The 16,322-nt window shown below is 33.4% G+C and overlaps 1 protein-coding gene across 6 annotated transcripts in view; it reads left to right on the top strand.

The window, feature by feature from the left end:
- RtGEF (Rho-type guanine nucleotide exchange factor) overlaps positions 1 to 16,322 on the top strand; it is a 117,796-nt gene that overhangs the window by 13,412 nt on the left and 88,062 nt on the right. For 4 of the 6 annotated variants that reach the window (XM_069841985.1, XM_069841988.1, XM_069841989.1 and 1 more), the window contains exons 2-6: positions 5,279 to 5,421; positions 8,967 to 9,093; positions 9,682 to 9,877; positions 14,745 to 14,963; positions 16,079 to 16,277. In XM_069841985.1, coding sequence (XP_069698086.1) covers positions 5,353 to 5,421; positions 8,967 to 9,093; positions 9,682 to 9,877; positions 14,745 to 14,963; positions 16,079 to 16,277 — 810 coding nt within the window. In that variant the 5' untranslated portion in view covers positions 5,279 to 5,352. Of the gene's footprint in view, positions 1 to 5,072; positions 5,158 to 5,278; positions 5,422 to 8,966; positions 9,094 to 9,681; positions 9,878 to 14,744; positions 14,964 to 16,078; positions 16,278 to 16,322 lie in introns of those variants that run through there. The other 2 variants (XM_069841986.1, XM_069841987.1) reach the window with 2 other exon arrangements.

Genomic DNA, 16,322 nt, shown 5'->3' with positions numbered 1-16,322 from the left:
GTATCTGTAACTGCCCAGAGTTTGTTTATGCCTGTTTTTTCTTATTTACAAAAAGCTTCTATTCCACAGTATCTCATTTCATTTATGAAACATCAAAAGAGAACTGAATGTTTGTTTTGGCAAAGGATAACTGCAGGCACATCAAAACATTGTGACATTATTTTTACTCTCGATGAAAGGCTGTTAGAACGTTTGTGGTTATGTACGTCACTGTCTCGGCTGATGATGTGAAAATCGCTAATTTTAGTAAATAGTTGAATCTATTTCCTTGTGGAAATTAAATTATCTTACGTAAGATTGTGGTGTAATTTTAGTGTCTTCAAACTTTGTGGTAAAAGGAACTTTTTCCTTTCCAGTACTTATTGGTTTTACATTCTGGAAAATAAAAGTGACTCAGATATGCCACTAAGAAATCTAGTAAAAAGAATTACTATTTGAACATTTTCACATACACAAAGGCATTTTGTTCAAAGAAATGTCATATTTGAAATTAAAATGGTTGTAGACATTGGGAGGAAGAGTAATAGAACAGATTTCCATTTTCTGTTACTGTGGTTACATTACCCAATATAAGATAAAGGCGTCGTCTTTACACTCCATGAAGGCGCATGGGGGGCATGGAGCTAGAGCTGTATATTTTCATGAACTTGGTTGGTGCTCTAATGATGTGTTCGGCACCACCTTTTATCCCAGGAAAGACATTTACTCAATTGACAGGAAGCTGAGTGGATCCTGGAGTGGTTCTGGAAGTAATGGTACAAGAAAATCTCATCACCAACCGAGATTGAACCCAGAACCTTCTAGTTGGTAGTTGTCCTACCAGCTAAGCTACCTGGCTGCTGCATAAACCAATATGCGAATATTAATTACATTGATATACATACACTTGTTTGTCCGCCTAATAAGCAATTTTTTCCCCCTGTAAATTTGTCTCAAAAACTTTCGCATCTTATATACCTACCGAAAGCTGAAGATTCAGATGGGATACTTATAGGCCAAAATCTGCTAGCCTCTATTTATGTTCATGGAAGAAGGTGTGCGTTCTATAGACTAAACCAAGAAGCATCTTATAGATGATTATTAATTTATTAGACATGCAGTAGTTACACCTTTGAATAAAGTACACAGAGATTCAACAGTTTTGTAAAGTTATGATATTTCCTGATGCTGTCCTATGGTTAGAACTTTGGACTGTTATTAAGAAGTATTTTAAAATACATGTAAGTAATAGAAATTAAATACTAATTGAGTTACTTAATGCAAGCATAGAAACATAATACATATTAAAATATTAAGAATGGAAGGAACCACATCGGAACCCATTTCAAGTATACAAGTCGTAGCCATGTAATTATTATTATTATTATTATTATTATTATTATTATTATTATTATTATTATTATACTGATGAGGGCTAAGGCACCTGCCTGCCGATACAGAGTTACGCTCGGGCGCGGGTTCGATTCCCGCTTGGGCTGATTACCTGGTTGGGTTTTTTCCGAGGTTTTCCCCAACCGCAAGGCAAATGTCAGGTAATCTATGGTGAATCCTCGGCCTCATCTCGCCAAATATTATTTCGCTATCACCAATTTCATCGGCGCTAAATAACCTCGCAGTTGATACAGCGTCGTTAAATAACCAAGTAAAGAAAATATATATACCGATGATGATAAAAACGCATCATTTGTATTGAAATCACCATTTATCTGAGGAAGAGAAGCTAGTCGCTTGGATCCGTTATATCAAGAAAGCTACTGAAGTTTACTCTCACACTGTCAGTAATTTTATATGAAGTACAAAGAGGAAGCATTGTGATGGTCCATAAAATCAGTATAGAAATGTTCGCGAAAATAAAAGTCTTCTATAGTACTTGTAGGTAACTAAAATGTTTGTTTGCAATGTTGTGTCTCTTTTCTTTCGTCGTCCTCTTTGTTTCTCTCTTCTCCCCCCCCCCCCCATACCTCTATATGTATGTACACTCATTTGCATGTGTACATCGATTTTTCCGAAACTACTAGGTTTTGTTTATGTTCGCTGCCTTTGATTCAATTTGGAAATGTTGCACATGAAATGTAATCGTAGAAAAAGGAGTAGGCCTGTGTATATTAAAAATGATAGAACATGGAAAATTGCGCAAATTGCTTCTATGATCTTTTTTTTTTTTATTTTGTTCGTTCGTCTTTATATAAAAGGTGGCAAATGAAAAAGAATGATCATATCCCTTCAATGGATTTATTTTGGATCTATCCACTTAATTTGAAGGAGGCCTACAAATTACTGTATGATAATGGGAATATGTATTATGACGTATTTCAGTGATCTATTTATTTAGTTTCATTTATTGTAATAAATAATATTTACCGAAACGTCTAAAACTTAAAACACATTCATCTTTCTCTTGTTCCGAATGTATGGACGTGAATATATTTGAAGACATTATTACAAAAACAGCCCTAGTCACTTTTAATGAAATTGAATTAAGGACACATTTGCTACTATTTCAAATGTTTATAGACGCTATATCAACATCTAGGTTATTTAGAGTCTGAATGAAATGATGGTGATAATGCCTGTGAAATGAATCCGGGGTCCAGCACCGAAAGTTACCCAGCGTAAACACCACTTGTACGGAAACAGCTGGCATGTGTTGTTCTATTTATTTTTATTGTTCTCCTGAAAAATAGCAATTTTGACAAGGGTTGTTTTTGTAATAATATCTTTATTTGAAGCACTATAGTACAAGAAAACATCAAAACATCGAATCCCAAATTGTCTTCAAAATTATATCTGTAGCAATTGTCTATCTTAGGTAATAACACATTTTGTCTGCTGATCTGAGCCTGCTCTCGTGCATGTGTTCGATTCCTGCTTGGGCTGAATACCCAGTTGGATTTTTATTCGAAGTTTTACCCAACTGTAAGGAGAATATTAGATAATCCTTGGCTAATCGTCGCCTCGTCTTGCTGTCACCGAATACCATCGATACTAAAGACTAGGCCTATATAGTTGATTTTTTTATTTTATTGGGTTATTTTACGACGCTGTATCAACATCTAGGTTATTTAGCGTCTGAATGATATGAAGGTGATAATGCCGGTGAAATGAGTCCGGGGTCCAACACCGAAAGTTACCCAGCATTTGCTCGTATTGGGTTGAGGGAAAACCCCGGAAAAAACCTCAACCAGATAACTTGCCCCGATGCATCGTTGTTAAACAACTGATTAAAATTAAGTGAAATTAGGGCATTACACTACCCACAGATTTATTGATCTCAACAGAATGATTAAACAACTTGCATTAATGCGTCAGTAATAACGACACGGAAATAAAAATCAAAGAAGTGACTCAACAACGAACACTGCTACAAGACGATAGTTAAAATGTGATAAATATGCGTTACTACACAGATTTATATATTTCTTTGTCAGTATGTATGCGTGCACGTGCGAATGCGCGTCTCTTTTCTTTTTATAAATACGATATTGTTCAATTCAGAAAAATGGCACTAAAATGGGGTGGGGGAGTCTTGCGTCAAAAATCATTTTAGGTTATTACATAATTTTTGTGCATTTTAGGTTCAATAATGTTAATATATTTTGTTCCCTCTTGTTTGAAACACATCATATAAGTTATAAAATATTTAAATTTAAAATAGGGAGTAAAATATGTCAAAATCTAAGAAGAATGTATGGCTTATAACTGTATCTTTTTTTTTTTATATCTTTTCTTACTGGTAAACAATGTTACCTATGTGCGCGTTGAGATGTACAGCTGGCAAGAGATATTTTTATCATGACCTGAGGTCAGATTTTTCGATCGCAATTCTAAATGAAAGGATTTTTGCGTGAACATTTAATTAGGTTCATGCGTTCGTTATTAAAAGTTAATTTCCGTTTGGAACATCTGTAAGTCTATTGCTGAATTTTAAACTCTTCATTAATGAGAGGTCTTCATTATTAAGTAGTGTTTGTTGGGTAATTGAAGTTACAACAAGTAAGCATGCCAAAAATGTACCGTGAATATTTATTTTTTTACTTGGTTATTTAACGACGTTGTATCAACTATTAGGTTATTTAACGTCGATGGAATTGGTAATAGCGAGATGATACTTGGTGAGATGAGGCCGAGGATTCGGCATAGATTACCTGACATTCGCTTTGTGGTTGGGGAAAATCTCGAAATAAAAAACCCAAGAGGGAATCGAATTCACGTCTGAGTGCAACTCTGGATTGGCTGGCAAGTGCCTCAGCCAACTGAGCTACGCCGGTGGCCATACCATGAAATTAGGTCTAAAGTGAGAAAAAATATAAGAACCAAACAGATGAAATAAAATTCTGAATAGTAATTTGGAAGATATAAATTAAATTAAAATGTGTAACAATGTTTTCAGAATCTAAATGAAGTAACATTGTAATGTAATTTACTTTATAAGGAAAGTATTTTCCACGAATCATTGTGTGGAGTAAGGGAAGCTTGAAAATGTTTAACGAAGTAGGTTTAGATAGTTTAATTATTTTAAAAATAATAATTACGGTGTGTTTACATCTATTCTACTTCCACAGCATGGTTTTGTATGTCAGTCTAAATAGCTTGGCTCTTAGAGCTGTGTTTATTTACATTTCAGACATTGTTCTTGTTTTAGTTTTGTCTTGTCAAGTATTTCTTTCGGAATTAAAAATACTGTATAAACATGCGGTAACTACTAAGCAAGAAAATAAGCAATTAAGAAAAGTATAATTGATTGGTTGTATAATTTAGATCTAATCAGGTTCTAATTTTATGTTAATAGAGTGATGTTCTAATATGTATTGTATTTGTGATCAAATATTTATTATATTTTTATAGCTCTAATGTATGTTTTGAAATAAATCTATCGTTAAGTTTTTTGCAGTAGAGACATAGGTCTAACTTTTTTCTGTAATTTCACCCCCCATATTATCAAAAAGCGAGCACCCTCTGAACAAATGTTTCTTGAACCACACATGCTGTTGAGTAAGGTTAGCTGCCATCTGCCCTATAGATGAGACGGTATTTCAGTTGGCTAGAGTCCAAAGTCTTGCAGGCTATCCAAGAATTGTTGCCAAGAATTCCTGAGCTTCTCAGAACCACATCCAAGATCCAGGAGGGAGAACAGGGACTAAGAAAGAATCGGATAATGTACGAAGACCCAAGTATAAGAATATCCCAGATCTGTCATGGTGTCAGAAGTAATTGCATGCTCATAGTCTGTGCTATTATTGAATTTGTTAACACAAATATTTACGTCATTTTATTATAGGATGTAGTCTGTGTGACTGGATGAAGTGAAAAGTGAAATCATCTGTGTGCTGTTTGCGTTATTAAAAGTGAAAAATGGCTCTAGACGGAACACCATTTTTGGTTCAGGCTGTTTATTCTTTCAAAGGAAAAAACAATGATGAGGTAATTATTTGCATGTTATGTTACTTTTGAATAGTTTTTAATATGTACATTATAGAAATTACTGCAGTAATATTGATTTAATATTGATATTAATTTGTTCATAGTAATATTGGCATGTATTTACAGTCTTACAATTAGATCTGAGTTGTTGTAATGGCATAGAAACATTTCTGCACTCCATTTATGGTGTGGATTCCGTTCGCCTATGTTTTCTTCTACTGACATAAAACGTACAGTAATGTCATTATTGCGATGTCATACTTTGATCGTTTGATAGGCCTACGTTACTAAATTTATAAATTAGAATGTAAATATTAAAATGTCTCTTCAGAGCTGTAGTAAAAATAGATTTCAGTTTAACCTATATGTGCTTTTGATAAAAACTGGTTCAAGGTTTTCCATAATTATATAGGTTAATTCGTTCATGTTCTGGTATGTTAATTAAGACTGTGATATCTATCAATAAAATTATATTTTTGTTTTGAGTTATGAAAATGTTGTATAGTATTAGGCTAAATATGTTATTGCATTTCATATTAAAGATCTGATTTCTTAGTTATGGAATAAGAAACAGAGAACTTGTTTATTTACATCTCTCTTATATGCTAAGTCAATTAAACTCTGCATTTATGATTAAATTTTACATGAGAATAAGAAGGTTATTTGCCTTCAAATCGAGATGTTAATGATAAAATAGTTATAAAATTCGAATTTTTTTATTAATAGTTTTATCTCATTGTTTATTAGTACTTTATTTTGACCTTTAAATTATTTTTGTTCGATTTGCTATTTCATACAGAATAAATTATTTCAGAATAAGTCTCTATATTTTTTAAAATAATATACCGAAGTACTTAATTTAATTTTAGTGTTATTAGGCCAGTATTGATTAAATTCACTTTTGTGGCAGATAGACTTAAAGTGTAAGAGAACAATTGTGGAGAAAAATACAGGGATTTGCCAAAATCTTGTTAGTTTGTCATTAGTGCATGTATGCCCTTCTTCTGGCAAATCCCCCAGTTAAGCCCTGCGATGTTGACATAAATGGATTTCTGTATTCTTGCGTTGATGTTTATTTGTCAGCTTGTGTTCACATGAATGTCTTGTAGAACCACATTAGTTTGCGCTTGTAGAAGGTCTTTCTATACGTATTTGTACCTATAAAGTATAATAAGTATTGTGAAATATCTGTGTAATTGTACTTCGTAATTTTTCCATTAATATTGTTAATTTTTTCTCATTTTCTTATCACTTAGAAGAATCTATTTTGTGCGTTAGCATTTTGAAATATCTTCAGATGAATAAATGAAGACACTAAAATCATTTAGTATTTAAAACTATGGTATCAAGATTCTAGAGTTTGTGCTTGTACTGTACCTTAATGTTTTTTCAGTGTTTAGAATACAGTATATTCAATATCGGGAATGAGTTCTCTTTCTCTTACAGATAATTCTCTAATAAAGTTGCAGTAATAATATTCATTAAAATTGTAACTTTTACATGCTCATGTTTAATTTCTGATAAATTTAAATTTTGCTGGTGGAAACTAACATTACATTTAATACTTAAAAGTCAGTAGAAAGCTCCATACATCAAATTTCTCTGACTTCGTCTGTGGTCTGGTTGTCAGCATGCTCGCTTCCAGATCTGGAGGTCCCGAGTTCGATTCCCGGGTTCAGCTCTCGGGAAATTTTCCTTCAAGAAGAAAAGTTCCCTGAGTATCTAGAATCAGGAAATTTCTGTGAATGCGAGTTTGTTTATTATTAATAAACCATTCTTCAAATAAATTACAATATATTAGGACTGTCACTGGACAGGAACCTGAACACATGTTTCAACATCATATTGTTGACAAAGTAAGTATTATCGAGACCAACCAGAAAGTATTAAGAGCTGTTAGAGCAAATTACATACTGTGGTTAGAGAGTCAACAATGAATTACAAAAAAATCAAATTTCTCAGTAATTTAATAACGGTTGTATTGTTGTGCAATGCCACTTCTCAATAAATTTAGATTGTTTAGAAATATTTATGTATGAATTTATTCAGTGTTAATATTTGTCAAATATATGAAATATAATAATTTTAGACAATATATTCTCATAAGATTTCATTGTTCCTATAGTCAAATGAGTATTGTGTATTTTATAACATAGGTACTATTTCTACAGTCATCAGCATGTTTTATTATTCTTAAACGAAGAGTGTACTAGTTACACGTCTGATATAACATAAATCTGTTTATATATGTACTGTGGGCTAGAGGTGGAGTGTGATAGCGATTTGCCATCAAAGCTCCGAACTGTGACAGCTCCGGAAAATTGTTGTGACAGATAATAGCGATTTTATCATGGCGTATTTTTTGTGTTAGAATGATTCTTGGTGGTTGTTAATGTTTCTCATCACGAGCTGACAAATATTTATCGCTATTCTGCGAATTTAATTGTTATACCATTGCCATGTCTTATTGTTGTTTAGTCAGCTGTCCGAAGACAGGTCTGAACCTCACAAGTGATACCAACAAGACATAATTTATGAGCAACTAGGCTAGGAAATAATGAGGTAGGGTGGCCACTTCCTTCCCCCCTCCACTGCATACATTGCCGACTAGCTACATTACACTAGTCAGATTTCAGAGCCATGTCTTATATCACTAATATATTAGCCAGTCAATATATTGCATTAGTTCTTTTTTGTGCCTATTGTGATCTTATCTTTATACTTGTAATTTTTTTCCTCCACTCATTTTGTATATTTGCATTTGTGTTTTTTGTATTTTATTTTTATTTCAATTTCTTATTTGCTTCTCTCTGCGGTTGTTTCTTTTGTTTGTATTCTGGTGGTGTGGTAGAGAAGGTGTGATGGCCATAACTCCCTCAGATTAAATAAATAGTAAATATAAATAACAATAAATAATATTAACAATAATGATTAGCACGGCGAGTATACTAAAAACAAAATACACTCTGAGCTATGTTATCGCGATGTATGGGTGCGTATATTCGCCCAAGAATGTTTAGAATGATTAGGTAAATTATTTGGGGAAGAATATTGGGTAAAATCATTCGTGGAAAAATATAGTGAGTGCATTGTAGAGTCTGTATCAAGGAGTTAACGCCTTTAGAATGAGATGATAATTAAACTATATCCCAGTTATGTTGTCCTTCAAGTTAATCTTCTGACTAGGCAGTTGTCTGGACTCTGAAGCTGTTACATACACATACATCAATTGCCATTGCTATGAATCACATATCAGTTGGAGATGGCAATTTCTCGGAGCTGTGATTTTGGAACTATAGTCACAGTCGGAACCAGTGACAAACCTGTCACAGCGACAAAATCACAGGTCTTCAAATCACACCCTCACTATTACAGTAGGCCCTAAACTGTGTGTGTGAATTAGACACTTCATGTGGAATTTTAGTTTTCCGAGTTTGAAAGGGAACACTTTTACATGTCTTGAAGTTTTTCGTGTTCTCTGTACATGTTATAATCTTCAAAGTATTATTCTCTTTGATAAATAAGAGGGAAACATATGTTTGCAGCTGTGCTTCAAGAAGGGTGACATAATCACCATAACACAAAGAGAAGAAGGCGGATGGTGGGAAGGAACACTTGGAGACAAAACAGGATGGTTCCCTTCCAACTACGTTAAAGAATATAAGACACAAGGTATAGACACTTTTCATCAGAGATACACATGCGGTGAATTGCCTGACTATTTACAGTGAGATTAACTTCGTAGCACTTGCCAATTTCGTTTAATTGATTAGTGTACTATCTGTTTGTGATATTATTTATTAATGCAATATTGCAACATTTTATTTTTCATAAAGAAAAAACTAACTGTAAACAGATGGAACACCAATGACTTGAAATGAAATTTAGAGGTGATCTTGTGAAATATTATCCCAGTACACTACACTGCAATTTTTTTTATTACCGGTAGCTATTCATAAATTTCTCTTTGAACAGATACTGTTAGTGAATTTAATACTATTATAGTCACATTTTTATTTTACATGCCTCTTTAATCAGTATTGTGTAATTTTGATAGTGTACTGTGGAGTTGTTCAGTAATTATCTTATGCTGAACTAAAAATGTAATGTAAAATAAATAGTAAGTGTACATTATCTTTTAAAAGCATAATGTTGCACAGTATATTCCTCTTACATGGTATGAAAACTAATTTCCAACATTATGGTGTTGTTTTAGTGTAAATATAAATCGATTTTGGACAGAATTCTTAATTGTTGTAGGTTTCTTTTCTTTTTCAGAAACAAGTCCCTTAGCTGGCAAGACGTCGCCATCAAAACTGCCACCAGAATTAATTGCGCAACAGAAAGTGTATCGAAATTTGGTCTTGAAAGATCTAATAGATTCTGAAAAAGCACATGTTGCCGAACTCCAAGGGTTATTGAAGAATTTCCTCCATCCATTGGAAAAATCAGAAATGTAAGTGCCGTTTTATTATAAGTTACTCAAAAACTTTTATCCCAGTTTCTCCTCTCTTTTCCCATTGAGTGATGTTTCGAACAATTGAAATCTGATGTGTAAGTAACCGCATATATTAGGCCTACTTAAATGTGCTGACTTTAAGAATTACCACCATGCAAATCCTGTATTCCTTGCTCTTATAATTAATCATTTTCGAGAAATTTAATCATCTCTCTCCCTTTTCTATACAGCCAGCAAATCAGCAGAGATATTCTTCTTCTGTTTATTCTGTTCTGGACTCAAAAAGTCTCTAAATTGTGAACATACCTTTGAGTAGCCCTGTCCTGAGTTGCGGAATTTAAGCTACCAGTACTTTTACTAATTCCATCTATCTACTGTTACATCACATGCTGATCCCTGTGCATGATAGCATGTTGCACCTTGCCAGGAATCGTGACTGAAGTAGGATGGCTTTTGTGCTGATTATTGTCAGCTTTGCACATCTTTCTGAAAAATTCAAACCTTATCGATTCTGAAGATCTCTGTGTAGCCATTTACAGTGTATTGTGGCTTATATCAACTTTACTGTTTTCTTCCTTGTATATAGTACACATTTCTGATCCGTATATGTCTGTTTTTATTGATGCTAGACAGTCATGTTGTGTTGTTACCCTGAAGGTTGCAGGTTTGCTTCCTGCCTAGGTTCGTTTTTCTATTCCTTCCAGTTTTGATTAATGTTTTCCCATGATTTGTTTGCTGTCAACTGTTTTGTTTTCTTTTTGAAATGTTCGCTGGCTTTTGATTTTATTTGTTGCTTTATTGCTTTCTTGTCCAATGTCCTTACTTGTAGTGGTTTGGTTCCTTTCTTGGCCAGATAGTCTGCCTTATCATTCCTCACTGTTCCCATGTGTGAGGGGTCAATTGGAATACTAAGATTTTCTGCACATTGATTAGAGTTCTGATTATGTTTTTGGCTTCTTGGATACTTATTATTTGTTGTACGATTGCCTGTATTGCTGCTTGGGAATCGACCAGGAACACTGCTTTTTGGGATAGACTTGTTCTGTATAATAGTTGTTTTAGGACAAAGTTTATTACTTCTTTTTCTGCTGAAAAATTTGTGTTACGTCTCTTCCACTTGGGATGTAATGGGAGAACAGTGTTGAATATATTCCTGTTCCAGTTTGTCCTTTGTTGATCATAGAGCCATCAGTGTAAGTATGTGCCCAGTTTCATCTGGGAATCGTTTAGCTATGGATTCTAGTGTCAGCTGTTCTAGTTTTTCTAGATTGATATCACATTTATTCCACGTAAAATTTTGCGCAATGTTTGGTAAATTTGGGTGAAAAAAGAAATGTTTGAACCAAAAGTTGTTGAAAGGCCCATGTACATTACAGTAGCATTTGAAATGTTTCCTGCGAGTATTCTGATAAACAGGATTTTTCATTGCAAACATGCATATCTATAATAAATGTTAAATAATTTATAGAAATTCAATTACATATACTCTAACTGTAATTTGTTTTCCTCAGCTATACATAAATAAACAAAACATGTATCCCTTTTCTTCTTAATCTATTCATAACACTTCTTTTATATATTAGAATTAACAAAGACAAAGAAACTACCAGTTATATAAACAAACGTAAATTCAGATTTTAACATTAGCCTAAGCATTAAAGATTAAAGTAAGAATATACATTCGTCGTTTGTGTTTCCTTTGTGATAAAGTTTCGACTTGTTTATAAGAAAACTACTACAGTATATTCAAGTTCAAGTGCAAGAAAAGTGAAGCGTTAGTGTTATAAAACAATCCATCTATCAACTTAGATTGTTAAAACCGTTTCTTTCTGTGAGGAGCCAACGTATTGGCATCCTAAGGATACTTACTTTAACTATTAAACTTGTTTGCTTCAGAACATATTTTAGTGGATTGATTGATGCCAAACCTGTTTTATGGAGCTATAAAATTTCAGTAAACATTCAGTTGCCAAATATAAATTTAGTACGTTGTAATGCAGTACTACTCTTTAATAAAAAAGCTTTGTGTATAAAATACGTATGCTGAAACAAATTGTCTATAATGATTTCGTGTTTATGTAGTCAGTTTTATAAGTTATCATCAGGGAACGGATTTATATGGACTAAAAATATATGAAATATGTAAATATATATGTAGTTATTTTTACCAAAATATGGAATTAAATATGGATTTTTACCAAAATATGGAATTAAATATGGACTTAAAATTATAAAAAAATGACTATGTACGTTAAATATTGGTACATTTTAATCAAACTAAACAAAAAATATAATGGACGTACCTTATCTTCCAATGTAGTTTCAACAAAACACAATTTTTATTGTCTGTTACCATAACAATAGGTTACAAACATTTCTTTCAAGTGCTGAAAAGTGAATCTTCTTCTATTGTCTCTGAGGATAGATTTATACTGACTAAAAGAGCGTTCGACGTCACAAGAAGTAACTGGTACATAATTCAATTTCACAATGTCTGCTGGGGATAAGTCCAAGTTAATCTTCACTGTTGATTCACCACTCATCACAGCAACAACCTTTTGTAGTTCTTCATATCCAGGGTTTTTTGAAAGTACAGTGTCCACCTTAGCTCTTACTGCATCTGCAACTTTACCTCTACCACGATTCAGTTGTTCCACAGTACTATTTATAATTTCAAAACTTTCAGATAGTGAAAGGTGCCTATTTTGGAGACTTTTGAGCGTTTTTATGATGCATGAAAATGTATGCTGAATGTGAGCTAAGTCATTCTTCACACTTATGTCACAGGTAACTGTTTTCGCAGTATCAATTGAGACTGCATCTTCAGAGTCCAATGCAAGGAGAACATTGTTAATAGAGTCTATATGTTTGGCATAATATTCAACTGCTTCTAGCCATGTACCCCATCTAGTTAAAATTGGCTTTGGTGGCAATGGAATTTCAGGGTACATTTCTTTCAACACGTTAACTCTACTGGGAGCTTTGAGAAATACTTTTTTTACTGATGAAATCAACAAATCTACTTTAGGGAAATTGTCTCTGACCACTTCTGCCACACGATGAAATGCATGCGCCACACAAGTAAAATGAGTCAATTTAGGATATACAACAGATAATGCTTGTCCAGCTTTGACCATATAAGGGGCAGCATCGCTAATAAAGAATAACACATTATCGTACATAATACCCTTTGGCCACAGGATACCCATAGCTTCGTTGAACAGTTTAACTATAGTTTTGTTATTGCACTTTTCTAGAACATCACAATGTAAAAGAATTCGTTCAGAATATTGTTCACTTAACAAACCGATAACTACATTACCAACAAGTCTACCTTCTTTGTCGGGAGTCTCATCAATGGGAACCCAAATTGAACTATCTTTAATTTCATCTCTTATCTTCTGTATTGTCTCATCGTAGATGGATGGAGCATACGTCTTCCTAAGTGTTGACTCATCCGGGATTGTATGTTGAGTATATTTTTCAAGGAATTCCCTGAAGACCTTATTCTTTAGTTTGTAGAGAGGAATATCAGCAGAGATGAGAGAACGGCACAGGTCGATGTTAAACTCAGATCTTACATTCGATGTTGTTGGTTGTGTTAAAAACAATTGTCTCTGCTTGGAATTTAGTTGTTTGTTGGCCTGATGTTTACTAGTTGTAATGTGTTGTTGCACCAGGAACTTTTGTGTAGATGATACTGCACACTGACACAAATTACAAAATAATATTTTATTGTCAGTTGATAAACCATCTTCTTTAAATTCTGAAATGTAACTTGTTAGTTTTGATTTTAAATTGACTGAATGACGTACTTTTGGCATATTTACCGTCTTTATAGTATGATTTACAAAACTGAACCTATGTGTACTCTGACTGGCATTTAACTGTTGAGCTGCACAACTGAAGTCTGTTAAAAATTTTAAATTAAATTAATACAGTTTTGTAACTTACTTTCCCATTGTTGATAGGACTGCTAATTTTCAAATAACTCTGATGTTAAAGGGATTACTGAACATGTGTTTAAATCTCTATTGTTGAAATGTATTTTTAAAAGTTAATGGAATTTTGTTTTGTTTTATTGTTAAACCTAATATAATATGGACTGTTTTATATGAAATATGGAAAATATATGGAAATTAACGAAAATATGTACTAAACTCTAAAATATGGAAAAATATGGAAAATAAAAGTAGGATTTTTCAACCCTACACATTGTGAAACATAAAGATAATGCAAAATATAAATTATATTAGCTTTATAAGTAAATATGTATTTACATATAAATCCTTTCCCTGGTTATCATTAACTAATTTAATGCAAAGGAATTGTTTTTGTAAAAATGCTCAGTAAACTTAACACACTTACTCTATGTTCTACAAATCTCGGAGTGACTAAACTTTTTGTTTGTTGTCTTCTGACTAGAAAGTTTTATAAGTTAATCGGATTCACTGTCACCAAATATAAATAATTATCTAAAATATATCTGTATTCTGCTATTTATTCTAGTTGTAGTGTAAATTACACAGTTCTTTGCAGGGAGGTACTTTTGAACCAACATAGAACAAGAGTTATGAAGGGAGGGATAGTTTAAGAGAAAATATTGCGAGCTGCAATAGCATGTTTGATGCTCTGCTGTCTGTGTCTCTATTCTTTTTCTTTTTAACAGAAATAAAATTTTGAAGAATCACGCATGAGAAACTCTCAAACCATACAAAAACAGGGGATGGATAATTAAGAGTTTGCTGTATTAAAAAAGAAAACAAGAAAGAGAGAGAGAAAGAAAGGAAAAAGTAATGATGATTTCTAAGAACTGTAATATACCAGTAGTTGTTTTACGGCTCGATTTCTATTTGTGTTACAGTTTAACAAGAGAAGAATACCGTCAGTTGGTAGGCAACATTGGCAATGTCGTGGAGACACATCAGCAGTTACTTTCTACCTTGGAAGACTGTAACCAGCGGACTGCTGTGGAACAGCGTGTGGGAAAAGTATTTCTCACTTCTGCTCCACGCATTAAGCAGGTCCATCAAGCTTATTGCTCATCCCATCCGAAGGCAGTCTGTATTCTTGATAAATATAAGTGAGTATAAAGTCAGTATTGCAGCGAGAATGTGGTGTATGGTATTGATTCTTTCTGTCAGTGCTGACTTACAAGTCGATCAAATCATATGAAATGGATGGTGTATTTTGGAGGTTAGGATTAGGAATAGTGATGGGCATAATCGATTAATCTGTTCTCGAATAATATTAAGAATTGAAAGATTTATTCGAATAAAGTTCTCGAATACTTTTATTGGGATTACGATTTGATTACTTGTTCTTGAGTAGTTCCGGGAAGTTCTCGCTTTTCAGTTCTCATATCCAACATCCAGCATGACAGCGATAACAATAGCAGTGACATCAGTATATTGTGGAAGCTTAGAAGTTTATATTTATTACTTTATCACATAGTGCAGCTTTCGATAAAGATGTATTTAAATTCCTTTGCTCCATAATTAGACGAGAGAAAGAAAGATGAGAGGTGAGAGAGAGAGAAAGAGAGATAATCTAGATTAAGTCTTTATTGCACGCAACTATCTAATGTTTGTAGGCAATTGGTGTTCTCGAGATCTTTCTTCTCTGTACTATTTCTTTCTGTTCTTATTTTCCACTTCTCACAGCATCTATCACTGAGCAAAGTATTCAAATACTTGTTCTTGATTTCGAGATATATCTCGAGAATCGAATAATTCGTATTTTTTTATTCGAATATTCCCATCAATAATTAGGAACTTCATTACAATTGAGAGGGTAGTTTAATTCTTTGATACTTAAATGCAGTATACTTAAAAATACACAATTTATTTTCTCCAATGACAGATACTTGACTTTGTGACATTAACCTAAGCACCCCCACCTAGAAGTATGGTGCACTTGTCCTTTACTTCTTGTTGCTGCCACTTTAGTGTTGTCTTGGTGCACCATGGGAGGGTGAACTACATAGCATCGCATGATTAGTGAAACAGCCATAGAATGCCACTAGAGGAAATGGGAATATCCCACAAAAAAGCCACTACCTTGCACCTTCTATGTTCACCACAAATTCTACTTCAAACCACTGGAATTCGAACTTTGGTTACCAGCATGGAAAGCCAACACACTAGCTGTTTAGCTAATGGTCTACGTAAAATTGTAAGTTTTTATATATGTTTTCAGGGTAGAATTGAATGAATTTATGGAATCTCAGGGTGCTGCCAGTCCAGGACTTCTTGTCCTCACAACAGGTCTAAGCAAACCATTCCGTCGTTTAGAGAAGTATGCAGGAATGCTTCAAGAGTTGGAACGACATGTTGAGGAAAATCATCCAGATAGAGGGGATACTCAAAGATCTGTCAGTGTTTATAAGGATATAGCAGTGAGTATTCCGATTAATATATATTTTTCAATGTTAGATACAGTA

This window comes from Periplaneta americana, chromosome 12, assembly GCF_040183065.1.
Source record: "Periplaneta americana isolate PAMFEO1 chromosome 12, P.americana_PAMFEO1_priV1, whole genome shotgun sequence".
In the NCBI taxonomy this organism is placed as follows: domain Eukaryota; kingdom Metazoa; phylum Arthropoda; class Insecta; order Blattodea; family Blattidae; genus Periplaneta; species Periplaneta americana.
This window is presented reverse-complemented; position numbering and strand designations above follow the sequence as displayed.